A 27,157-nucleotide genomic window follows, 5' to 3' on the forward strand; every position below is an offset into this window, starting at 1 on the left:
GGAAAACAATAACACATCCTAATGATAGAGCTGTTTGATTTCAGAAAACAAAGTTCAATTATTTCAGACTAGCATTGAGGATTTTCCAAAGACACCTAGAACTTTTTTTATAGGGGAGACATGAGTGAAGACCAGCAGTGATGAGTATGCCAAAACCGCTTAGATCATGAAAGGCCTTTTCCTGTTACAGCTTGTGTGTCTATTACAGTCACTGTCAGAATTTTGGTACCACGTTTTAACCAGTTTGCAACTAGCCAAAGAAACAAGGCAAGGTTAATCTCCTTATTTGTGGAAGACAGACAAGGTGACTGTTCTTTGTGACATTTCCACCAAAGGAAGATATGCCAGAGCGGGCTTAGCTCCACATGCCAGCAGAGAGTGTCTGTGCAGGTGGGCCAGGACCTTCTTTGTTGATGCCCCCAGGCTTTGGTATGCTCTCCCAGTGAATGTCTGCTCTTTAACATCTGTGGCTGCTTAAAAAAAAACTAAATATCTTTATTTGTTCAGGGTTTTCCCCTTAGGGGTTGCCAGGTCTTTCAGCAGTTCAGCTTCTGTTTGTCATTTTTAGAGTTGTTTTTTGGTGTTTTGTGATTTTTACTGTTTTAAGTGTGATTTTTATGGAGTTTTATTGTATTTTAATTTTTGTAAACTGCCTTTGGGATACATTTTATGAAAGGCAGTTTAAAATTGAACTATAAATAAATGTGCTCAGAAAAGTATCAAGACTTCTTTATTCTGTCAGGTATTTGAATTTTAGGTTTCTGCAATCTAGCTGCTTTAGAATTTGCCTCCTGCATTTTTAATCATTCAACATTTTGAACTGATCTCAATGCAGTGTTTTTATAAATTGTTTCTTAAACCACCAGACAAAAGAAATGGCTCTCTCAGGTGTTTTTATGGATGGATATCTCTTTGCAACTGAGATACCAAGACTTTGCAAGTTAGCCCTATTCCCATATTACAAAGAATACTAATCCGATTAATAGTTGCACATATATAAAAACTTATTCGACTGCCTGATGAAAATATCTAAGATGCTGAAAAGCTTCTATGTAGAGAGGGTAGTACAAGGAGCTATACTCTCAGCATCTCTTCATCATCATCATCTGCTCCTTCACAAAAAAGCAGAGCACTTTTTCAAGAGCACAGCCTACAGGATCTTGCCACAGGATCTTGACTAACTTAATAGGAATGAACATAAATCAAATTTACTACTTCAGTTTCAGACATCCCAAAGAGAGAGACCCTCTCAACCAGCCAAGCAAATACTATTTGATATTAAAACAGTTTAACAGTTTGAGAAGCACACATTTTGATGCTTACTTAGCCAAACGTTTTTCTCTTAAAGAGACTGAATAGTAGCTACATAGAAAACTGCCTCAGGCAGAGTCCAACTATTGGTCCATCTAAGTCATTACAATGTAAGCCACTGAGATTTTGTTGATACACATATTCTATATAGGGATACTAGTCAAAATCCTAAAACCAGTGTACCACCTGTCCTTCTGAAGAGTTCCAGAGCAATGCTGCCCAAGTGCCAATGTGACTGTGGAGAATTTCAATGATCTCTCCTCCCTCTGGAAACCCTCTGTATCACCTGAAACTATGTCCCTAATGGCTACACAATACTCGGGGACCTATTTTTGAGTGGCAGAGTGTACTTCCTGTGGAAGGAGAGGTAGTTGAAGTTTACCCCCACTGCTGAGCCAGCAATGGAACCAAGTTAGTTGAACTTTTTAGAAACACTAGTGCTTCATTAGTCAGGATGCCCATCAATATTTTATTATATAATCATCATCATCCCTGAATTATCTGCCTTGACTGGCAGAAGCTCCCCAAGGTCTCAGGCAAAAGTCATTCCTAACTCTGCTGCCTAAGAACATTTAACTTAAGTTGACAGGACTTAAACCTGAGATGTTATGCACACAAAACATATGCACTACAACTAAGCTAACCCTCACCCCTTGCATTAACATTTAACATTTCTTGTTCCATTTAAGCCATATCATTGGTTCCATAGGGAGTAGTTATACTGCATATAGTCAAATCGCAATTCTCAGCACCTCTGAACAATTCTAAAATATTGTCACATCTCCAATTTATATACAATAATCACAATTCTTCATCTTGTAAAGAAAGTTAGACAAGTAGATGTTAAGGAGTTTTTATTAAGTTCCCTTAAAATGAAACCAAATCATCTTTCATTTTTTAATTTGCTAAATGTAAGCGAAGTCATACAGGTCTACAGACCAGTCAAAAAAAACATCTATCATCTGGATTTAATAGCTGTAAAGCTTTATTGGCAGAAAGACAATTACTCTGCTGGTGATAACCTCCAGTCACCTTGCAAGAATGAGGGCTCATTAAGCATTTTCAAGTCTGTGTTTGAACTGATAATTCCACCCCACCTCCACACTTCTATGCATGGAATTTCTTGTTTAGGACATTAATAGGCTTTTGCCAAATACTAAAAGTTATTCTGGAGATATATTAACAACCATGATGCCATTCACTTCAGAGTCTAAAAATTGCTTCCAGAAGACAGAGACTTCCTTTGATTCTTCAGTTATGCTTGCCATCCTTGCTGTTCTTCCATACAGTGGTCCAAGTCCTCAAGGACTTCTGCTGTTTGCCTCTTTTTATTTATTTTTCTAGTTCCAAGGTTGGAAGAATTCTAAGGGAGGCCCTTTCAGTAACAGCTCGATGGTATTATCCATAATTCTATCTGCATTCTTCAAACTGGATTTAGCAGATTCACTATTGACTCTTTTCACCCCTGGTTCTTCTGACTTCTTTTGATGTTTATGTTCTACAAAGAACTCAGATACCATAAGAGACGTAGAAATGTTGCTCTCTTTAGGCAATCACAAAGGTTCTAAATGTTCATGAAGATATCATTAATTCTAGCCAGACGGTATACATCCATTGAAAAAAAGAGAACGATGCCTTGGTTAACATGTTATATTTATATATGAAAGCATTTATATATTATTTATCTTGCTGTGTATACAGAGACTAAACACAAAGTGGTATTGTGGCACTTCAGAAAATAATTTTCATCTCAAACACACCCAGCACTCCAACAGCAACTATTTCTTAACTATGGATTTTATAGGCTTAATTGGGACACAAGAATTTCCTCAGTGTCTTTCCCAAAATCACAAACTGATCAGACTAAATTGTGGCACTCACTAGTCACACTATTTGAAAGATATAAAATTTGTGTTGCTCCCATGATATAGTAGTACTGCTGGACTACAAAGCTGAACACCCTAGAGCCAATCTCTTAATATTGGGAGATAAAGACTTCATATGAATGGAAAACAAATTTAAAATCTGTTGCAACAGAAAGAGTACAGGCATATTGTTGCTTTTGTAAAGATTACTCCTTACAAGCAAGGAAGTTACAATACTAGAAGTATCATCTTGCCGACTCTAATGTAATTCATATTACAGAATTATTTTTACTTGCTATCTAATCTGTCACACTACAGGAATTATGCTGTTGATTTTTTTTATACATAGAACACCCTGGTCCTTAGCTACAGACTCAGAAGTCAATTAGTGATCCAATCACATATTTTCTGAATGTTTCCTACTCTAAGATTATAGGAGTGGAGACTGGGTTTTATTTGCTTTTTTTCTTTCAAAGATATATATGTCTATAGAAGTGCATTCTGTATCTGCTAATCTGACAAATCTGTAGGAAAATTAACCACTTCTGTTAGAACCACTGTTAAACTAAATACAGTTAAGATCAGTTTTAGATAGGTTAGACAAATCCACAATTAATGTTCTTTTTTTCCTAGAGACTTGTTAAATTTGCAGAGCCTGTAGAACTTTTTTGGAAAAAATGTAAAGCTCAAATACAGCTTCAAAAAGACAAAGCATACATGGCTATTAAATTATACTCAGTCTAATAATAATAATGATAATAATAATATTAATGATGATGTAGTACAGGGATAATTCCTGTATATGCAGTTTTGGAAATCAAGCATACAGGGACACATTTTTAGTAAATCAAAAGTATTTCCAATACCGTAGCCTAAGCAGAGTGTGCTGTGTCTTGGCCAGGGATGAAAGGAAGAGGATCAAGGTGCAACCCAAAACAAACCCCTTTGCTGCTCTTTCCCTCCATTTCTTCCACATATGAAGCATCTGTACCTACCTGCTTTGATCAGTCAGACCTCCCAGCCTTTGCACTAGACATAATTAATTTTGGCAGTGCCTCTTCATAGGCATACTACTGTGCAATGTTAGACTCAGTCATTCTGTATCTGTTGAAATATTAGCATTCATTTTAGATCACTTTTAAAAATAAGATTAAGTAGGAGGGGGGAAATTCAGAGACATAAGGAGGGCTAATAGAAGTGTCTAGTCCAGACGAATTAGACACACACAACATTCTCAGTAACTTGAGAGTCAGATGCTTTAGCAGACAGAACACTGCACAGGGGTGATTTGGGCTCAAAACTCTGCTCAGCCATGAAACCCACTGGGTGACCTTGAGCAAATCACTCATCTCTCAGCCTAACCTACCCCCACAGGGTGCTAGAAGGATAAAAGGGAGATAACCTTATGTATGCCGTCCCACAATACCAACATGGAAAATCAACCGCTAGTTTTCCTTACCTGCTTGGATTTTGACTTTAGAGTCTGGTCAGCTACAGAGAATAGTTATGAGCTCTCCAAATATTTATTTAAGAAACAGGCAGTTTATCACTGGAGTCATATAAGCCAGAAAGAAGCAGTTCACCCACATATCATGTCTGTACAAAGTTTTATTGTCCTTGATGAATTTCAAATGGGTAACCATGCTAGGCTGTAAACAGAACCAAGTGTCTTGTGGCATCTTCAAGAAAAACAGTTTTGCTATGGCATGAGTTTTCCTGGGAGAAGCCTGCTTTTTCAGAGTCATCTCTAGCTCACAAAAAACGAACAACAAAAACCGTATGCCACAATAAATATTAGACTTGAAAGTGCTGCAAGACTTTTCCCTTTGGTTGCTTCTCAACTGTAGGCCAGTTCTGAGGAAACTAAGGCAACTGACCCGAAGGACACACATATGCTCCCCCCAGGCCACATGTGCAACTTATCACCACTATGAGGCTGACACTCCAAGTCTGCCTGAGGCCCCTAGAAATGGACTCTGAGGCCAATGCCTTTCCTACCATTATCAAGTTACCTAGAAGAAGGGTCATAGCAACCACTCATTTAGGTCCTTCCACCTAAAAAGGCTACAAGGCTGAGGAAATTATGGGAGAATAGCCAATAAGACTCTCAGTCGCATTCTCTTGGGGTCTGGAGGGAGAGCTGCCTAACACAACTAGACCACCAAGTTTCCAAAAATAAACACAAAAGCACAAAGGCAAAGAGAGCCAGACAAGGCCTGCTTGGCCTATAAGGGGTCACGATTTCCATGTGTCAGTTTCCACTTCAGTCAGATTATTTGCTCCATCTTTAAGATGCCCCTTCATTATACAGGTGCTAAGGTTTATTGTGAGCCCTTCAGAATTCCTCCCTTAAAAAAAGAAAAAAAAATTAAAAGAATAATTTAAGTAGCTCATCTCAAAGTTTAGGGATGTAAATCAATTTAAATCTCTATAAAATAAAATGAATATATATACAGCATGTTATCCAGGTGATATTTCCCACCAACAATGCAAACGAAAACAGATTCCCAAACCTGCTCTATTGTCATCCCTTCCATTGCTAGACCCCCAGGCTCAAGATCATGAAATGGGGTGAGGAGAATCCAAGGGCAAAAAGGAAAAATGTTGTTGCACCCATTACTGTCTGAAAGGTTAATTAATTAGAATAAATTCATTTTACCTTACGTTCATGATTATCTTTGCAATGAAGAGAGCTAATTGTACATGAAAAGCTGACAAACTCACAATTTCTAATGTGACCCTAATGTGACCTGTGTAAAAAGCAGTTTAAAGAGCCCATATGTGGAAGGATTTTACGGTATACTTAGATGGAAAGCCTACCGGCAAACCCCATAAAACTAGTTATTTGTTAGGTGCTCTAGAAATAATGAAATCCTACCTATACAGTGCAGTTTTGCCTCATGTGAACAAAGGCTTAGATTGAGCAGAAGTAAATTTTCAACTTGAAAAGGTAATGGCGGCCCCAATATCTCCCCTCCCCCAAGCAAAGCGTATCACAGATTTACTCGAGTCGCAGGACACATTTTTGCTTTCTTATTAAATATCCTTCCTGATTACTCTGGATGTCACCATTTTTTTTGAACCAAATTCCCAGTACAGCTGTGCTTGTTCAACTTCTACTTTTTCGTTTCAGTTTCCTGTTCTCCTTAACCTTTAAGAACATGCGGAACTGGAGAGTTATATCAGAAAGCAACATTTTTCTTCACAACATGCATTCTTGCATACTAGTGTTTGTTCTTGCATACTAACCACAAAATAATCATTATCAACACTAAAAATTACTTTTTTGCTCATAGGAATTCTGATTCCATGCATAAATAAATAAAATTCTATCTATCTATCCTTCCAACCCCTAACAGTTTCTCCTGTTTATGCTATGGAAGGGGAACTCATCTATACAAGCACTGGGAAAGTCAGGTAATTTATGTAATATCCTGATTACCAGTGATGTCTAATGGCTACTAACAGGATAATCGGCATTCCAGGTTCTTCCTACATGGTCAAACGATGGCAATCATAGCTGTTCCCACTGGTATAAGGAACTATTTTCCCTGGCAGGAAAAATGAGGGATAAACAGGAAAAATGCTCATGGTCTAGAGATGACGACCATCATTCCCCTCTGGCAACGGTAGAGTTGTCAAGAATGTAAGTTCATGTAAGTGTTGGATATTCTGCTTTATTCTAAACAAAATTTTCTTTTGCCAACATTTCTGTCACCTGGGTCAATGCATGATAATAAAATTTCCAAGTCATCACAGACTGCCACAATTATAGATTTTTAGTGGTGTAGATTTTTTTTTAAGTATCCAAAGGGAAAAATCTGCAGACAATTTATGAATAGCATGTTTGAAAATGAAGGAATCTTTACCCAGTTTACAGTGAAACCATCACTCATGGAAAACTCTCCATTTCCTCCCACCCCCACCCACAAGTCCTATCCAGATGTTATTTAAAACGTTGTTCACGACTACAGTTGTCTCAAAGCGTTCCAGAAGTGCTTCCCTGGTACATCATGCACCCACCCACCTCCAACACAATGATGACAGCATTACATAAATGCCCACCATCATGGTTATGCCGTTCGTCTTTTCAGATGACCACTGCCGTAACCATGAAGCAGAGAAGCAGGCAAGCGATGTGCCAAGGTGGGACTTCCGGAGCACTTTGGGATACTTGCTTCTTTAAAATAACATCTAAAAAGGCTATTGTGTGCACCTTATCTCAACATGTTTGCGCTCTCCAGAACTATTTACTCTGAAGGTACTTCACGTGTGCTGTACCTGCTTTCTTCTATCGCCACATAGTGACCTGGGTGGTGCAGCTTGTCCCATTGAGATCTTTAGGCAGATTTAGAAGGCTTTTCAGAAATGCTTAGCTCAGGTATGCTATAAGGAAATTTCTAATTAGGGCTACCTTTAACTAAGTACACTAAGTCCCAGCTCAAAGGGAGCCATTTGTACAATTCTCCTGACTAGTACAAGACAGACATAAAAAGTTTACTGGCAAACACATAGCAGAGAAATGATGAAGAGAAACAGCCTCAAGGGCTATTAACATGCACTTTTCAAAAGTAAATTGGAAATTTACTTAGTGGGCAAGGGGGAAAGGGAAGCTTGGATCAAACTTTGAGAAAATCTCTGTGTAAGTAATCAAGCAGCTGGACTGGCAAGTATCAAAGGGGCCCAAGGAGGCCTGTTATTCCAAGTAGAGTTCCTCAAGGGCTCATACCTTATAAACAGAGTCAAATGTATGGCAAAGGAAAAAAGACTGTTAATACTCATCAGGGCAATTGTTACTGCCCCTGCAAAGGGCCAGAACAACCATACTACAGATCCCTCCATGCAAGCAAGTTGAAAGGTGCCTATGGGCTATAGCTTCTCCATGCCTGTTCTAAACATATAATTCTGTGAATTTATTCCAACTGTTCTCATAACTCTTTGCTATGCTATTCAACTCATGTTTCAGTCTTAAAGTATTTCTTCCAGGGTTTTCTAGGCTGTTGCCTACCATTTAGTTTCAGATTTCAGAATCAACACTATCAGTCTTTCATTACCAACATCAACCCAGTGTTTGTTCTCAAACTTAAACACAGTTTGATACACACACCTGTAAGGATGGAGGGTTGTGCTCCGCTTTGCATTTAAGTTATGGAATGCATCCTTCATGGCAGTCTCTAAGGACAGGGGAAATTGTTGTCTGTTGCCTCTGAAGTCATTTCTCCATTCATTTCTCCAGTCAGAGTTTAAGAGAGTTTAGCAAATTAGAAGAAATAACTACAAAAGAAAAATGCAGTAGAAACATAAAGCCATTTTTAAAGCATATGCTGTGTTTTCTGCTCTCATAGTATACCAGAAAGGATAAATACAAGTAGACTTTACAACCCATATGAGCTCTTTGTTGTTGTTTTTCATAGTTAAAATCTATATAAGCTTAGCTGTCTATCCTATCCTATGGCTGAATCCAAGACTGAACTTATATCACAAGAGCTGAGTGCAACACACACGGTCAACTTCATTGCAATGAGAATGTAGGCAATATAAAGGAGAAATAAAAGCCAATTCCATCTCCAAGTGCTTTACCTGCCTTTTTGTTTTGTTTATTTAAACACAATAAATAAGGAGTACAGCCACTTACTCTTTTTGCTGACTCCTCACTGAACCATTGCTGCACAACATCTAAAAGCAGAGACATTTGAGCACACAAAATCTTTCTGCACTGGTTATAGATGCTAGTATGCAGCAAACTATTTAAAGTAGAACAGCAGAGACTTTGGTTTGGGGCGGTATAAAAATCCATTAAATAAATCCATTAAATAAATAATGTAGATTATTTATTAAAACAAAAAGAGTGACATTTTGGACTCATGTCCCCTTTGTAAATACTGAGGAACTTTGTGCTCCGATCACTAGAACAGCAAGTATAGACATTCCTTGAAGGGCTATCTGGAGCAAAAAGGAAGATTTTGGTCTTCAATAATGCTTTTTTCCCTTTAGAAATTAAAGATTCAGTGGCACATACTTTGCATTCTCTCTCACTTGCATCGCTCCAAGAGATTTCATGGTCACCACAAAAACATTTAGGGTGAACACCTGTTCACAATCAAGATAAAGGCCCCAGGAAGAAATGCAGGACAGATAATTATGGGACACTGTGTACAGATAATGGTTCACAGCAGCATAATCTAGGACATCTAACATCAGATTGCTGTGCAGAGATGAAACTCACTGGGTAACCCTGAGCACATCACTCTCAACCTCATAGAAGTGTTGTGGGAACTGTAAACGAGTCAGCAAACTGAAGGCTGCTACTAGCAAAAATAGTGGTGGGGAGAGAAATGACACACCTAGAACTTTGCCTCTGACAATATCTTTCTACTCACTGGAAATGCTATCCATCAGGTGCTAGGATGCCAGTCTTGTTTTCTACCTTTATCAGTAGCTGCCTAGTTACTGTCCATAAAAAAACCTACCGTGAAATGCATCTGCTGAATCATAAACACCACCTTTTCAATTTTTGGCAACAAAGTACTCCCAACTACAGCCCTATTGAGACATTACATTCTATATGCCTGCAGTTATCTGTGCACATGTAAATGTTTTTGTGTCAATAACTGTGCATGCATTCATTTTAAAAGCAAACCTGGGTGCGGACCCCTGCAAACGCAAGGCACAGAAAGAACGTGTACTCAACATATGCTGGGCATATGAATAATATAAAGATGTACACCATACACAGACTAAATCTATGTTCAACACAAGTGAACAGGACTTGTGTACAACACTCATACACTAGCTGGATTCGTCTACTGTATGTCTCAGCCATGTGCTCTTTCCACTCTGATAAATCCTCCCATCTAGTCAAATGCACCACTCCACATTCCCCCCCCCGCCCCATCTTAGGCAACGCATAATCATGACGTTACATTACCAAGTTGGCACCTATGTGCCAGAAGTTACAAACAATAAGAACTTCAAAGAGCAGCAGCTTTTCCAACTTCTTCTTTAGCTGAGGAATCCTTCAAAAGTGGTCACTTAACTTTCTGAAAGTTCAAATATTAGCCTGTTTTGAAAAGCTTTTCTGATATTTGGCAACAAAGTATTTTTTTCCAAAAAAGCTTTTCATCACTCAAACAGCACCATTATTCTACAGTGAGCAGACAAGATTTTGACAATATACATGAAAAAGGAAACGACAAAGAACGTTATATCCATTTTGTATTGATTTCTCTTACAGGACATGAACTCATGTGTCATCCACATGGGACCACCCTACAATAACCATACTAATCGAACAGGGTTTTTGTTTTTTTAACTTACCTTTTCTTGATGCTTCCTTCCACTCCCTGACATTTTCCACCAAACAGCCTGCTCCCTACATTTTGTTTTGTATGCATAGATATATTTTTACTGTAAATCTACTTATTATGTAGACAGATTTAATATTAATGGCTACAAAATCAAAAAGGTTCTCAAAGACAGACATCAGCAAAACAAGTTTGTCAATCTTTAGTTTAATGTTGCATTTGCTTATGCTATATTAACACCAGCGCAATCCTCAGGAAAATATTTTGGTGACACACGGTGTCACAGATAGAAGGGGAGATAGATGAGAATCACCTCTTCCCTTGCCCAGTTAACAGTGCAATGGTTGTCTGGAACGCACACTGCTGCATGTACACAATGATAGTCTAAATGTCAGCCAGTTAATGTTTAGAAACGGCGGGGGGGGGGGGGAGATGCCATAGGAAAATATAGCATGGGAGAAATTTCTGGAAGATTTTCCACCCCACATCTCTGTTTCTAAGCTATAAACTGTTTTTTTAAATGTCAGAATGTCCTGGTGTGAATTCATCCAAGAACTGCACAAGTTGTAACAAAAAAAAAGTTTCATGACAAGTGCATATAGGCCATCACACCGTGAACATAAGCGCTCAATTCAAACATCATATCACATTATAGTTAAGAAAGTTTAATTGTAGATTGCAATGTCCAAATTGACAAACCATGTTCTGATAACAGTTAGCAAACCAGAATCAGAAGCTGTGGTTTGAAGCATGTTTGCAAACCATCATTTGTACTTTGATTTGGCATTGTGCCTGAATTGGGAAACCACTATACGACCATGCTCCATTTCTACAAGACTGCTGCACCAAAGAATGGGAATGAAGCTGAGTGCTCAGAAGAAGGAAAGCAAAAGCATACAAACAGCTGTGAACTATGAGTTTTCCCATTGTACTTATGGATGTTCAAATCACTGCTTAGATTCTGATCTATGGTTGGCATTTGTCATGGTTTGGTATCATGTCAGACTTGAGCCAGGGTTACAACAAATTTATTAAAAAGGAAGTTACTGCAATTTTCTAGGTGTTAACCAAATTAAATTACATGTCAAGTTTTGCTCCAACATTCCCAGAAATCACTTTCTAAAAAGCACCTTCATCCTTAGTTACAGTACTCTTAAAATGTAATGTTTCAAAAAAATTTGAGCAAACCAAATGTTATGTACCCCAGTCAATTCAGTTAAGCACCCAGAGTCAATGTTAAGAAAACTCAATTGCCAAATACCTAAATAGACAAGAGCAATTTGAGTATTCCTGCAATTACAAAATTGAAAGTTGCTTATTATTGTTAATATCACAGCCAACAGCAGTTCTTGGTACAAGCATAAAGATGACTAACCACACATCTAGTAATTTGTACCAGCGTTTCCAAAGCAAATCAAGTTACTTCCCCACCTCCCAAGAGATATACAAATGGGAGACATATTTCAAAATATTATACCCATATATAACATTTTGTGTTATCTATAGCCTCATTATAATTCTGCAAAAGTTTGTTTTTAAAATAAGTTTCAAGCTCTCAAGGTGAAAGAAGAGTATAAAAAATGACCAAAATACTCGAGGAGTGAAAACAAGGAGACAGGAAAAGGTTCAAACCCTTTGTTCTTCATGAGTATCTAATATGACATATCAAGTTCTTTCAAGAATTCACATCTGAAAGTTGCTAGCAAATAATTTCTAAGAAGAGAGTTTCTGGAAATCTACCTGACTAGGAAGTACACCATCCATAGGAAATAGCCTTGGTGGAAAGGAGAAACAGATGAAGAGCTACAGTTGCTCACTGAGGTGGTGTGAGAGCCCCATAGACCCCCTTACAATATCACCATAGTAGCACAGGTCCTTCACGGTGGTATAATCTGAAGCCCAAGGGCGTATGAGTGAAGACGCTCATTTGAAGACGAAGACAAAGATTTACAAAGTAAATCAGAGAAAATCCACAGAAGTATTTTTACTGGCAAGGTTACATCATTCATCCTGGGCTGCTACTGCTGTAATATGGGGTTCCCAACCTGGGATCCTTCAGATGTTGCGGAAGTACAACTCCCATCATCCCCAGCCAATTCAGGTTGGGAACCCCTGCCATAACACAGAGAATAGCTACTCCCAGTTACAAAACTGGCAATGCTATGGTGCACAATTGTCCTATTCCCTACCTTCCACTTTACATAATCAAAAGTTCACTAAACACGTTATAGTGCACTGCGGCATTTTTAAAAATGCAATTAAGTTTTAAGTTGTGTGCACTGCCTTGAGATTCAGGCGTTAGATGGTTTATAAGTGAAAGAAAGAAAGGCAGGGAGGCACACAACACACACACCACACTCGTACACCATATTGCCATTATAAAAGCCTATGGTGTGGCCACATTTGCAATATTTTGTGCAGGTGTGTGTGTGTGTGTGTGTGTGTGTGACATGACAGAAGTCTATAAATCATGAACAATCTGAATAAAGTGGGGAAGGAAGATGATCAGAAGGGGTCATTTCAGATATTTATAAAAATTAGACATTTTCTCCCTTTCTTCCCATATTAGAACTGAGTCATTCAGTGAAATGAAACCAAATGACAGCAAGCAGTGTTTCTTTAAAAAAAACCAAAAAACTTAATTCACTGATGCAAAATAAGTTTCAAAAAGTTAGATGACTTTTTAAATAGCACTATAAAAATTCATAGCTTTTAAACTTGTGATGGAACCGGTTCCCCCTCCCACAGAGAGTATCAGACTTTGAGATTGTAGGCAAGGAAATGACGCCCGTCCAAGCTTTCGTTTTTTGACCCCTCGTGAGAGGATGGTCTGTGGTGTGCCTGATGCTCAAGGCAGACTACTCCTTTTCTTCTTCTTTGGTTTAGCTGGGGGTAGCGCCAGGTCTTGGACAAAGTGTTTGGTCTCTTCTCCATGTCTTTTGTGAGGCTGAATTGTGGGCTCTGCGGCTGCTGCAGTAGCTGTGGGGCCAAAAAAGGGAGATGCACCCTCATTAATTGGCAGAGCCGGGAGGCTTCGTGTTCTTTCAGTAGGGTTTGAGTTTGTAAATGGGGCTTCCAATAAAAGTGGAGGGCTCTCTGATAATGAGCCCATGAGGGTTTCTGCCGTTTGTGTAGTATCCATGAAAACTAGAGAGGTACGCCCAAATAAATGTAAGGAAAGAATGCTAATAGAATATCCAAAAAGGGTGTTTGGAATTTGATAAAAGCAAAGTAAACAGGCCTGAAATGGGCATTCAATTTAAAAGAGCTCTCTTTGCGTGTTGTTCTCTGAAGCAAGACAGGAAAGGAACTGGGGCTTCAAGGCTTCACCTACTGCTAAACAAAAGTTCTGCTATGACAACTTCCTGTCTCTTCCCAAGGCATGATGGGTACACAACCCTATGGTAAAGGATGGGCTCCGATTAATGGCGGAAAATATACCTCTTGAGTATCAAATGATAATCTTGCTCTGCTGCTCTCCCAGCAACATCTGGTTGGCTATTACTGAAGAAGCTGGAAATAGGTCAGGGGTTATCATCCTTTGGACCCCAAATATTACTACAACTCCCATTATCCCCATCCACAATTGTGCCATTATGGTTGGGGATGATGGCAGTTGTAGTACAGCAGTATCTGGGGACTCAAGGTTGAGAACTCCTGGTCTAGATGGACCCTTTAGTCTAATGAAGTATCTCACTGTAAAAAACAAACAAACCACTAACTAAATCTAAATGCTGGCTGGGGGCTAGATGAAACACGTTGCTGGCCAAAAATAAATAAATAAATCTTCTGGCATACTTACATTTTATGGATGTATGAACTGACAGACAGAAATGCAAGCAAACATGCAAGCAAAATACCAGGTTAGTTAGAAGTCAGGAAAGGGTTATATTGCAGCTCTGAAGTCATCCAGCAGTGAGTCAGTGACTCATCTTTTTCTTAAATATTTACATGAAGAATATTTAATCCATATTTTAACTAATCTGACCTAACCTCTAATTCACTAGAATTTTAAAATGAAATCACTGGATTACTACAAGAACTTTTCTTTTTTAAAAGACTGCCACATTCTCCACTCCTTCATTCAGGCTAATCTCCCATTACAAATTATCCGTCTATCACATTAAAACAGATAAGTGTTGGATATTTAGAGGCCTCATAGTTCTAAAGAAAAATATTTCACTTGCCATCCTCTTCATTCCTACTCAAGGACAGATTTGGTTTTTTGTTACACCCCTTTTGGACCAACATCCATCCAAAACTCAAGACTGGAGATTTTAGATATGCTGATAACACATCTGTTTTTGTTGTTGTTCTTGCCTCTGTTTTGCTAGCACAGAGAAGAACTGTGATTTAATAATCCACTACTCTGAATTAGTGGTTTCTGATATTAAAATTAAAATTCAGTATTTTGTATTGACCCTAAATACATAATTTTCAGTCATCTGTGATGCATACAAGTCTAACAAGAAGTTCTGGTAAGAATTAATCTGCCTACTTTCACTATAATCTTAATTGGTAATTACCAACTTCCGCCTGAAACATTCACACATCCACCATCTTGAATTGGGGTCAAACTATGTTCACTGAGGTGTCACTATGTGTCCCTACAACTAAATTTGGTCCAAACTGGTTCCCACCTGTGCCTCAAATGTTCATGTACCTATCTTGAATTGGGCTGGATGACATAATCACAAACTACACCACTGAGGTGCCTCTACAACTGTAAATCGGTTAGGCGACCCACAAGTTAGTCCACTTGCACCTCAAACGTTCATACATCCGCCAACTTGAATTGGGGTGGATGACATCATTAAAAACTAAAATATTGAATTTTAATTACAAACTATAAGAAAACAAGATGGTTTCATCTCTGTTCCTAGAGAAATTGCTCAAGAGTTTGTGATGTATACAAGTTCTATAATACCACACAAAATACAAGTAGATTTCCATGCATGTAAGGTGCCTCTACCTGATTTCTAGGGATTCTTCCTCCCTCTAAGGATGCCTAAGCTGCATCCCAAATTATAGCTAAGGATTTCTTGACCTTCATTAAGGGGGGGGGGCTTAGGGGGCTGGGAAAATAGTTTGTCCTTGAGCATCAGTGCCACTATGCATAGTATTCAATGTGGATAGTATAAGAAGTTCTCGATTTTTTTTAAAAAAAAACACCAGTATCATATTCATGATTCACATCTCCTGTGACACAGAAAGAGACATCTCAAAAAAAAAAATGTAAAAGCAGTGCTGCCACAAGATGATGGCTTTAAAGACTTTTGTGTGGATGATTTAACAGAGCTACTGACTCAAACAATGAGAATATATGAAATAAGATAAAATGCCCTATATCTGGGAGGATGAGACTCAAGTCCCCTTTCTTCTAGAGTTCTATAGACAGATAACACTCCTTAATCTAGATTTTAAAATATGGCCCTCTATTCAAGACAGTTAATTAAATTTAATACTACATATATATTTAATGAGATCCAGTGGATGGCAATTTGAGGACAATTAATAGTTCAAAATGTAATAACATATACTGAGAGAAGCTGGATTGGAAGAAGATGAACGTGGTTTTACAGTTGGAGCAAGAAACATCAATAATCTGCACTACGCTGACACCACTCTGATCGCTGAGAATGTGGATGATCTGCAGGCTCTAGTAACGAAAGTCAAGGAGCACAGTGAGAAAATGGGACTACAACTAAATGTAAAGAAGACTAAACTAATGACAACGGGTACAGCAACCTCAGAATTGATAATGAAGACATTGAAGTGGTGGATAGCTTCTGCCTTTTAGGATCGACCATCAACAGTCAAGGATCCAACAGTCAAGAAATACACTTCAGACTAGCATTTGGTAGGGTTGCAATGAAGGCCTTGGAAAGGATATTTAGATGCCGTGGTGTGTCTATACCTACAAAGATTAGAATCGTACGGTTTTCCCAGTGACACTCTACGGATGCGAAAGCTGGACTTTGAAGAAGCAAGATAGAAAAAGTTTTGATATTTTTGAACTTTGGTGCTGGAGAAGACTTTTGAGGATACCATGGACAGCCAGGGAAACAAACAAATAGATCATAGAACAAATAAATCCAGAATTTTCACTCGAGGCACAAATGACCAGGCTCAAACTCATATTTCAGACATACAGTGGGTATTGAAAAGAATCACCCCCTTCGATAGACCTTAAATTCTGGTTCCCTTACATCCTGAAATGAAAACACAAAGAAAATTCCCTTCACCAGCTGTACTTATCCAATGCAACCTATAACATCCAACTGAAAAACTTCACAATTACAGTCCAGAAAAAGTGTCAGAAACAAAAAACAAGAATTACTGAGATTGAAAAAGGATCACCCCCCCAATGTCAATATTAAAGCACACAGCAAAATTGACCACACAGTGGCTGAAGGAGAAAAAAGTGAACGTCCTCATGTGGCCCAGTCAGAGCCCAGACCTAAATCCCATAGAAAATCTGTGGGGAGATTTGAAGATAGCAGTCCACCAACACCTACCATCCAATGTGACCAAACTTGAACAGTTCTGTATGGAGGAGTGGGCAAATATTGCTCCGTCTAGATGTGCAAGGTTGATAGAGAAGTATCCCAACAGACTCAAGGCTATTATTAAAGCAAAAGGTGGTTCAACAAAATATTGACATGGCGGGGGGTGATCCTTTTTCAATCTCAGTAATTCTTGTTTTTTGTTTCTGACACTTTTTCTGGACTGTAATTGTGATGTTTTTCAGTTGGATGTTATAGGTTGCATTGGATAAGTACAGCTGGTGAAGGGAATTTTCTTTGTGTTTTCATTTCAGGATGTAAGGGAACCAGAATTTAAGGTCTATCGAAGGGGGTGATTCTTTTCAATACCCACTGTATTATGCGAAGACCCAGCTCCCCTGAGAAGTCCATAATGCTGGGAAGAGTTAAAGGAAAGAGAAGAGGGCGTCCAGCAGCAAGGTGGATGGACTCGATTACGACAACAATGAACACACCACTGAGAGACCTTAAAGGCCAAGTTGAAGACAGATCATCCTGGTGAGAATCTATGTGGTCGCTAAGAGTCAACACCAACTTGACAGCACCTAATCAATGTAACAAGTGTAATTAATGTCATGTTAGCTGTTAAAACAAGGGGGAAAGGCTACTACTCTTCCTAAATGCTCAAAGAGCTTAGGGGTGCAGTGATAATATCAAGTATTGAAGAAATTTCATGTAGTAGATATTTTTATGTTGTGGGTGAAAGCTACATATAAGCTAGAATGTCACTGAATGGTTTTCTGTGCCTTTTCATTTGGGCTATGGAACACAACCCCATTCTTTTCAATCTGTTTTTAAAACTACTTGCCACAGCTATTTGAGTTTAGATGTGCAACTGGTATCTTGGAGAGAGAGGGAGAGAGAAAGGCAAGGCAGGCTTGAGTAGTAATCCAAGCAGATAGTTCTGAATCCTTAACACACTCAGTTTTTTTAGCCTAACCTATACATGCCTATTGCAGAGGTACAATTCTATAGCAGGATATAAGATAAACTTGAAAAAGTTGTTTTGTTTTAATGTATCTTCCCAAGAGAATCCAAGTTGCTCAGAACCCACAAGATTTCATGGAATTCAACAGAATATTATCTTGGTCTATGGATTTCAAAGTAATATGCAAAATCTTGTAGAAAATAAGTAACTATATGCAGAGCCATTAAAAAAAACACCCACCCTTGAGCACAGCAGTAAGTTTCGTTAACCTTAACAAGTTCAGTTCCATGGTATGTTAGATGATAAAATAATCTTGGGGTAGGGTGGGGGAGTATAAGATGGTACATATAAAAGATTTAAACAAACACTATTAGGACTTACTACCAGATTAAAGATTAGATTTATGCATATATGCTTGCATTTTCAAATTAGTCCTTCTGTTTTGGCTTTGGTAAGGAAGTATGACTCATTTAGAGAGCTAATCAAGGTTGAGCACTTTTTATACATGAATGATAATAGAAGGAAAGACAGATCTCTCCAGTTATCTTCTAAAAAAACAACACCCTCTTATTTTCAGAAAAAGTGGGAGAGAGATCTTGTGATAGTGTACTACAGGTTATCTGGCAGTTGATATGGAAAAAGAACAGTGATATATAGCCATTGGGAAGCATAGTAAAGTATATGCTGAGTCACCTGAATGGAGTTCTAAAAGATGATAAAGGTAAAGTCTGCCATTGAGTCGGTATCGACCCCTGGCGACCACAGAGCCCTGTGGTTGTCTTTGGTAGAATAGAGGAGGGGTTTACTATTGGCTTCTCCCACACAGTATGAGATGATGCCTTTAAGCATCTTCCTATATCACTGCTGCCTGATATACCGTATTTTACGGACTATAAGACGCTACGGACTATAAGACGCACCTTAATTTTAATCCAGTTTTTCAGAGTTTTAACATATTAAACTGTTAAAACATATAAGACGCGCCTGAATTTTGGCAGATATTTTTCAAGGAAAAAAGTGAGTCTTATAGTCCATAAAATACGGTAGGTGTTTCCCATAGTCTGGATAAGGGGATTCGAACCAGAAACCTCTAGCTTGGTAGTCAAGCCATTTCCCCTATTAGGCGGCTACAGATCCTTTACCGTATTTTATGGAGTATAAGATGCACTTTTTTCCTTGAAAAATATCCCCCCAAATTCAGGTGCGTCTTATACTCCGATTGGCTGGGGAGAAGTTGAAAGTTTAGCGCTTGTCGGGAAAGAGAGGGGGAGGAGAAGAAAGAGGAGGAGGAAGGGTTCGGAAGGATTGGGGTGGGGGGGTTCCATTAAGGGCGGGGGAGGGTTTACTTATCCCTCCCATGCTTTCCCCACTCCGGCGCCGTATTTCCTTTACAAATCGGGTGGCAGGATACCTCCCTGCCGCCCCTTTCTCCTTGTTCTGTTCAAATCGGGCAGCAGGATACTTCCCTGCCGCCCCTTTTCCGCTGGGCTCCTTTTAGAAATCGGGCGGCAGGATACCTCCCTGCTGCCCCTTTCTCTGCTTGGCTGCAAAAGGCTTTAAGAAGGAGCCAGAGGCACAAGGTGAAGGAGGTCCCGGATGAGCAACAACTAGCAGCAGCCGCCACCACCGTGGGTCACCAACGTGGGCTGGCTGCTGCTGGCAGGAGGGAAAGGACAGAGCGGGGCTCAGTGGGAGGGCTTGGAGGGGAGATGGAGGAGAGAGGAGAAGGAAAGCTCGAAAACTCAAAAACTGGATGAAAATTTAAGGTGCTTCTTATAGTCTGTAGCGTTTTATAGTCCGTAAAATACGGGTAACTAATATATTGACTGCTGTAAAAATATTTATAGCATGGTTTCTTAACCCTGCATCCCCAGATGTTGTTGGACTACAGCTTCAATCCTCCCCAGCCATGACCTTTGTGGCTGGGGATGATGGGATTTGTAGTCCAACAGCTGGGGACCCAAGGTTAAGAAACCCTGATCTATAGTATTGGAAGAGGAGAACAGCCCTACTGATATTCAAATACAAGAGATTTCAATGTGGTGAAATCAACCCAGAGATGGCCAAAGTTGAAATGATAAATTTTAAGACAATATTAAACTTTATGCACAAGTTTCCTTAATAGGGTATTGCTTTAATGTCTGTTATATATTGGCTGACTTTAAAAATATCATTTTTTAAATGAAGCCGATAACTTTAAAAACAAGTTATAGCATTTACTCGGATAATATTTATGATACCACAATATTTACAACTCCATCACTAAGTGTTGAAATGCTTGTCATAAGCAGCAGCAATATTTTAGTACCGTTTAGTTTTTAGAGATGGACTAATCCCAGTAAATTACACTTGCTTAACGTTAACTCTTACTCTGCTTTCAGCCATCGCTTAACAAAACCAACAGGGCTGCAACACTATTTTGAAATCTTTGGTGCCAACCTTGAAATTTTAGAGAGTCCATCTGAAAAAAGCTACTGTAGACAAAGGATCCCAAAGAGAGTCCATCTGAAAAAAGCTACTGTTTCTAGGATCCCAAAAGACAACACAGAGTCACCCTTTATCGAGCCTGCAATCCTGCCTAAGGTCTGTTGAGCATGGCGAGTTCTATTCCTCATGACATGCTAGTATCTTTTGTTTCCCCCACAACTCTGCTAATGCTCCAAAGAGTCAGATAGATGGGTACTTTCAAACAATTAAGCTAGAGAACAGACGTTTCACTTCTGCCGTGACCCACCTTTATAGCAGGGCTGCACATCTTCAACCCTCCTGTAGATGTTGGACTCTCATCATCCCTGCCTATTGGCCAATGTGCTTGGGGATAATGCAGAGTTGTAGTCCAACAATTGGAGGGCTGAAGTTGTGCAGTCCTGCTTTACAGCATAACAAAACATGGAAGTAAATAGAATCTCCTCTGTTACTGGGATGAAGTAGGGCTCCCAATTCAGCAGTGACAATCAAACAAATGGTTCAAGTTTGGAAACTGAAGACACTGTAAAAATCTCACAAGCAGTATATTCTCAGGCTTGAAACCCCCCCACCACCACCACCACCACCATGCTTTGTGTGTGTTCAGCTTTTAAAAGAAAAATCACATTCACTGCTTACTAGTGTCAAATCCTTCACAAACTTCTTTCTTACGAAAAAAAAGATCAGTTCGTTTGCACCACAGATGCCTAAGAATAAGACCCCCAGTTTGCAAATATAATACAATCATTTTGTTATTTGTTCCAATTTTCAGTTTAATGTTTGTACAATAATTGTTAAAAATTGCTAGAACACATAGAGGGGTTTGGGAGGTGTTTTTTTTGCTCTAGAGCCAATTTTTCTTTTATGCACAATTTTGTTCCCTTTTACAAGTAGATGTGGACATATTTAGAGGAATGAAAACAATCTGAAAGATAAATCAAGAATGAAATAAATAAAAGTACCTTCTGTCTGCATTTTCCCAAACGACAGGTCAGACAAACAGTGGACAACAAGGTGGTGTGTGTGTGTGTGTGTGTGTGTGTGTTGCCAGACTGCCAACAGCAATATTGGTAATGCAGTAAAAAGAGTTTTTTAAAATGAGCTTCTGCATCGATACTACAGAAAAAGGACGTTTAAGGCTCCCAACCACAAAAAATGTCCTTGACTTTTGCTAATTAATCAGCTTATCTATAACACAGGAGACTTCTTCTAAACCAGAGAATAAGCAAAAAAAACCACAAACAGTTATTGCTGCTAGTTCTCACAAAGACATTCAATGATGCCTCTATGACAGGAAATTAAAGGAAAAAATGGAGTTCATTGCTGCATATGGGCAAAGTTACAGGCGAGTTAAGACCTAAGGGATGAGGGAGAACCCTGAAGGCCACCCTCTTCAGAAGTTGATAACCAACAGAAGAGACAGGGCACATGGTCACATATGGAATTCAGTGATTGGGACATATGTATGGAACTGCCTTATGGCCACAATCAAGCACTCCACTGGAAAATGTCAAGGAGAAAGAAAAGCTCAGGGAGTCACTGCCCTTCAACAGAGAACATCCAACAGTCCAGATGGCTTTAACTTCCAGTAAGGATAAACTAACAGAATTTCAACAGATGCATTACCATTGGCAAACCTCTTACTAAAGACATCAAGAACCACTGATTTACAGTGTTTGGCCAAATAACCATATTATCCTACTACCTAGAGTTAGTAGGATAACTCCTCTTATCTTTGCTCCTTTCTACAACAAATGGAAATACCCATGCAGAAACCGTTACATAGGAACAATGGAAGCTGCCTTCTACAGAGTCAGGCCATTGGTCCATCTAGCTCAATCTAGCACAGTTATCTAACACACTGGCAGCAGCTTCTCCAAGGCTGCAGGCAGGAGTCTCTCTCAGCCCTCTCTGGAGATGTCAGGGAGGGAATTTGGAATGTTCTGCATGCAAGCATGCAGGTGCTCTTCCCAGAGTGGCCCCATCCCATAAGTGGAATATCTTATAGCACTCACACATGCAGTCTCCCATTCAAATGCAAACCAGGGTGGATGCTGCTTAGCAAAGGGGACAAATTCATGATGCAAATGAGGAACTGAAGACAGTTCTCACTCTGAGCATGAAAGGTTCTTTCTGCTTTTGGGCAGCACAATCCTATATATGCTTATTCAGAAATAAGTTCAATTGTGTGCAGAGGATATTGCTTCCAAGTAAGTGTGTACAGGAGTGTAGCTTTAATCTTACACTCTTGAGAATAGATGCACATGTTTCAGCCATATGGAATCGCACCCTTGGGGAACCTCAGTTCCACCCCTTGGGGCGGCAGCATTCCTCCCTGCCGCCCCGTTTTTGTCATCGGCCGGAAGTAGCAAGCGCACGTGCACCCATTGTGTGTGCGCGCCCGTCCGCCATGCGTGCACGCGCAACGGGCTTGCAACTTCCGGCCCACTTCCGGCCGATGACGAAAACAGGGCAGCAGGGAGGAACGCAGCCATCCTGAGGGGCTTAAAAGTAACAGAGTGCCGGCGGGGGAAATGCGGTGGGAGCGGTGAGTGCACCCTCCCCCGCCCTTAAAGGACTACCCCCGCCGGTGCCAAAACGCCGAAACAGCCTCCAGAGCCAAAACATTTCGGAGGCCTTCAAAATGGCCTCCGAAACGTTTCAGGCACAAGCCTACTCCATATTGCCCACAAGGAGTGAAATATGTGAGCAGTTGGGTCCTTTTCCATTCCTACCTGGAGATGCTAAGGACTGAACCAAAGAATTTACTGTATGCAAAGCATACAATGGAGGAGAGGTGGTCTTGTGGCAACAAATATGACTTGATCCCTTAGTTAAACAGGGTTTGCCCTGGTTGCATTTGAATGGGAGACTTGATGTGTGAGCACTGTGAGATATTCCCCTCAGGGGATGGAGTTGCTCTGGGAAGAGCATCGAGGTTCCAAGTTCCCTCTCTGGTTTCTCCAAAATAGGGCTGAGAGAGATTCCTGCCTGCAACCTTGGAGAAGCCACTGCCAATCTGTGAAGACAATACTGACCTAGATAGACCAATGGTTTGACTCGGTGTATGGCAGCTTCCTATGTTCCTGTGTTCCACCACTGAGCCATGGCCCCATCCCCAAGACCCTTCTGGATTATAGGTTCATCTAGTTCAGCATCTATTCTTAAAAACAGATTAACTTTGTAAGAATGAAGAATGCAAACAATTTTCATTAATATTAATGAATTTATTAATATTAACAAACTCCTGGGTTCGGTACTCTGCCCCAAGACAAGACCATCACATCACTCTCCGCCAATTATTCTACAACATGACACTAGATTCTATCTTTACATTTTTATCCCACTCTTCCTCCAAGGAATCCAGAACTCTTCACAACAACCCTGTGAGGCAGATTAGGCTGAGGATAGGTGAATGGCTCAGAGTCACCCAGTCACATTCATGGCTGAATGGGGATCTGAATGCTTGATTTCCCTTGTCCTAGTCCAATGGTCTAACCATACCACCACACAGGCTCTCATGCCTATGAATATTAATAGTTAATTAGTAGCCTTTTATTCTTATAATCACAGTAATCTAACTTTGACTTGTCCTCTTCTGTTACCCACTCCAATGATTCGCAGCATACTATCATATCCTTTTTAAGATAATCTAAGCCTTAAAGTAAGCTCTCCATTTTCTATAGTTATATTCCGGTTTTTCCACTTAGCATCTGTTCCAGTTTGGTTCCATTCATATTCCATTCATGGATCATCAGAACTGGACAATATTTCAGGAAAAGGCTCAATCAGGGCATTATATTATCAGCACTTCCCTCTTCCTACAAGAAAGTCTCATACATCAAAGAATAATTAAGCCCTCGTTGTTGCTGCCTCATATTGTCAAGTCATTCATAGTCATCGGCAACCAAACAGTTCAATATCCCCTTTTTGCCCTGTCTGCAGATGAAAGCAAAGCTGTTTATTTCTGAACCTGTCAAGGTAGGATGGTGAATCTGTATACTATCACCCAGCTCTGTCTTCCAAATGGCGCTGACTCAAAACAGAACCATTTGTTTTCTAAAGACCCCAAGTAAAACAAAAGTTTACGCATTCTTATACCAGCACAAATTGGCTTAAGCTACAATGAAGTTTGATAGACATGGTCACATTCTCAATTAACTTCAGCTATTCAAAGAGCCTATTTAGGAAACTGTGACAGCTGAAATAACCAAATAGGAGGTCCACTAAAAAGTTTGTGTTTTTTACTTTCCACAAATGGGAATGCCAGCAAATACACTGCATTAATGCTTTCACTTGTCAGCTTCAACAGTAGGACATCACAGGGAATCTAAAACAAAGTTCAGTCTTAGCCAGCAAAACCCATATTGCAGTGTTCAGCTGAGATGTCAACAGAGCTCACAGAGACCCAGCACTTGTGTGTACTAGTACACAACTAAATCTATCACAAACAAAACAGAACAGAGAATGAGTACAGGATGTTGGACTTGAAACTTGGTCCCCTCAGATGGCATAGGGCACGGGGTGGCATACGCAGACTCTCAATTTTGACTAAATTGAGAAGAGCAACAACCTACCTCACAGGGCTGCATCTATAGAACAAGAGCCTAAAGCACATTGCAAATTAAGTGCTATGCAAATTGAATGCAATTTTAAAAGTTTGAACTGGCCTCTGCCCTGTGCCCTTGTGTGCCTCTTTTGAAAGGATCCCAGACATTTAACAGGACTTCACAGCTGCAAACATATCTAATTGGCATAATCCATATGGCATAGCAGAAACATCTTTGAATGGCTGGGAAGAGACTGGGAAACCGGATTAATCTGACAAGACCTCATTAAACACAACTGAACGTGGCCATCAGAAACCCATGACATTTCTTAGAATAATTTCTAGACTTTGCTTAAAACATTCCTCTGCTCTTCCAAACATCGTACATTGAACAGCTATAAAAAGGCTACTCAAAAGGTGAAGGCCAGTAGAACAAGTTTATCCTATATGAAAGAACTGGAGGGCACTGGTGGAAATTAAAAAACATTTGCAACTCTCTTACCAGGGAGCCAGTAAGGAGGAAGAGGTTGGACTCTACAAAGCACCCATGTTCTCTGACCCCACCACCAAAAAACCTGAGTCTATTGGGAGAATTTCCTTCTCTCTCTCTCTAAAGTAGGCAGTGGGGTTAGTGGATCCCAAGAGGTAGTAGCATCCAGATAATTTGTCAGAATGGTGTTCTGTTCTGTGGACTACCAGCTTCTCTTGAGCAGAACCAATGTTCTTCCATTTAAAACTAACTATGATAATAAAGACAGAGTTGAATGGAGTAGTGAGTCTGGACCTGCTCAGCCATGAAGCCCACGTAGTGAGCTTAGGCTACTTACTTTTTTTAAGCCTAACCCTTCCCACATCATTACTGTAAGAAGGCAAGGGAAATAACTCATCATACACTGTTTTGAACTCCTTGGAGGAGTGATAGGATACAGACCCAACAGAACATGTAATAGATAACTAACTTATACTTCAAAATTCCCTTAACATCTTGTTATTTCCCATAGTTTTCATGGTTATTCTATTCTGTCTTCACCAGCTCATCTCTTCCAGTATTGGAACTCTTTATTTCGAAGCTACAGTTTTGCAGAAGGAAGCTGAATATACTTTTAAATTTGTAAGCAACTGAAACTCAAAATGTCAAGATGACTTGTCAATGCTGACAGCAAAAATAATGAAATACGTTGTCTTTATTCTGCCATTCTAAAGCACATTCTAAAGCACATGGCGCTGACTCAAAACAGAACAATTTGTTTTCTAAAGACCCCAAGTAAAACAAAAGTTTACGCATTCTTATACCAGCACAAATTGGCTTAAGCTACAATGAAGTTTGATAGACATGGTCACATTCTAGACTAGATCAGTTCATATGGACTCCCAAATCAAACCTAAATCCAGGTTGAGAACTAGTCCAAATTTGTATGTCACTGCAGCCTAGGCAACAACATCTATGACCACAGAGCCAAACTCCAAAGGACAAACTAGATGTTATACGTGGCACAAATGGTGTGTCAATAGAAGGTTGGCATGACCGTCAATTGACTGCCTATTTGACCGTGGTTGAATATTCCACAAAGCCAAGAATGCCACTGTGTAAGTGGCAGCTTACCTTTTTATTTTATTATGGCAGAAAGGACAGGAAGTGGGGCTGTTTGCTAACCAGCCTTGCAGCAGTCATGGCAAACCTGACAGCATAGCAAGGCTTCTCCTACTGAAAGCTTTATGATCACTATTTTAACTGGTGGCACCTCCAAACAGGAACGCAAGCAGTTATCTGTGGCAAAGGACCACAACATTTTTCTCCCGGCAGGGGTTACTTCTGCTCTTGGAGCCCTGAGAGAAAAACCACTAAGCAATGTTCCCTCTAACAGGGATTCCCAGATGTTGTTGACTGCAAGTCCCAGAATCCCCAGCTGCAATAGCTTTTGCCTGGGGGTTACGGGAGTTGTAGTCAACAACATCTGGGAATCCCTGTTAGAGGGAACACTGCCACTAAGTAATTTCAGAGAGTTGAAATGTGGGCAAAGGAGATGTTCAGTACCACCCACCCAGCTATGCTTTCAATTGCCAGACACCCCTACTTGATAGAAATTCAAAGTGACCTTTTTCTGGCATATGTGTCTGTTGCCCTCCACGTCCTGTTCACTTAGAGCAGGCATCCCAAAACTGCAGCCCTCCAGATGTTGCTGAACTAC

The 27,157-nt window shown here is 39.8% G+C and overlaps 1 protein-coding gene across 6 annotated transcripts in view; it reads right to left on the reverse strand.

Annotated features, from left to right (window-relative positions):
* The window catches only part of TSC22D1 (TSC22 domain family member 1), an 87,067-nt gene that overhangs the window by 54,110 nt on the left and 5,800 nt on the right, over positions 1 to 27,157 (reverse strand). Inside the window, exons 2-4 of one of the 6 annotated variants that reach the window (XR_008319712.1) lie at positions 8,284 to 8,450; positions 4,636 to 5,524; positions 4,263 to 4,280 (exon numbers count right to left, since the gene is read on the reverse strand). The exons of 1 other annotated variant lie outside the window; for it this stretch is intronic. Coding sequence is in view for 1 of the 5 variants with exons in the window: in XM_053310787.1 (XP_053166762.1) it covers positions 2,876 to 2,903 (28 nt within the window). In the remaining 4 variants the exon portion in view is untranslated. 4 more of the 6 variants (XR_008319709.1, XR_008319711.1, XR_008319710.1 and 1 more) reach the window with 4 other exon arrangements.

Source organism: Hemicordylus capensis, chromosome 3 (assembly GCF_027244095.1).
Source record: "Hemicordylus capensis ecotype Gifberg chromosome 3, rHemCap1.1.pri, whole genome shotgun sequence".
NCBI lineage: Eukaryota > Metazoa > Chordata > Lepidosauria > Squamata > Cordylidae > Hemicordylus > Hemicordylus capensis.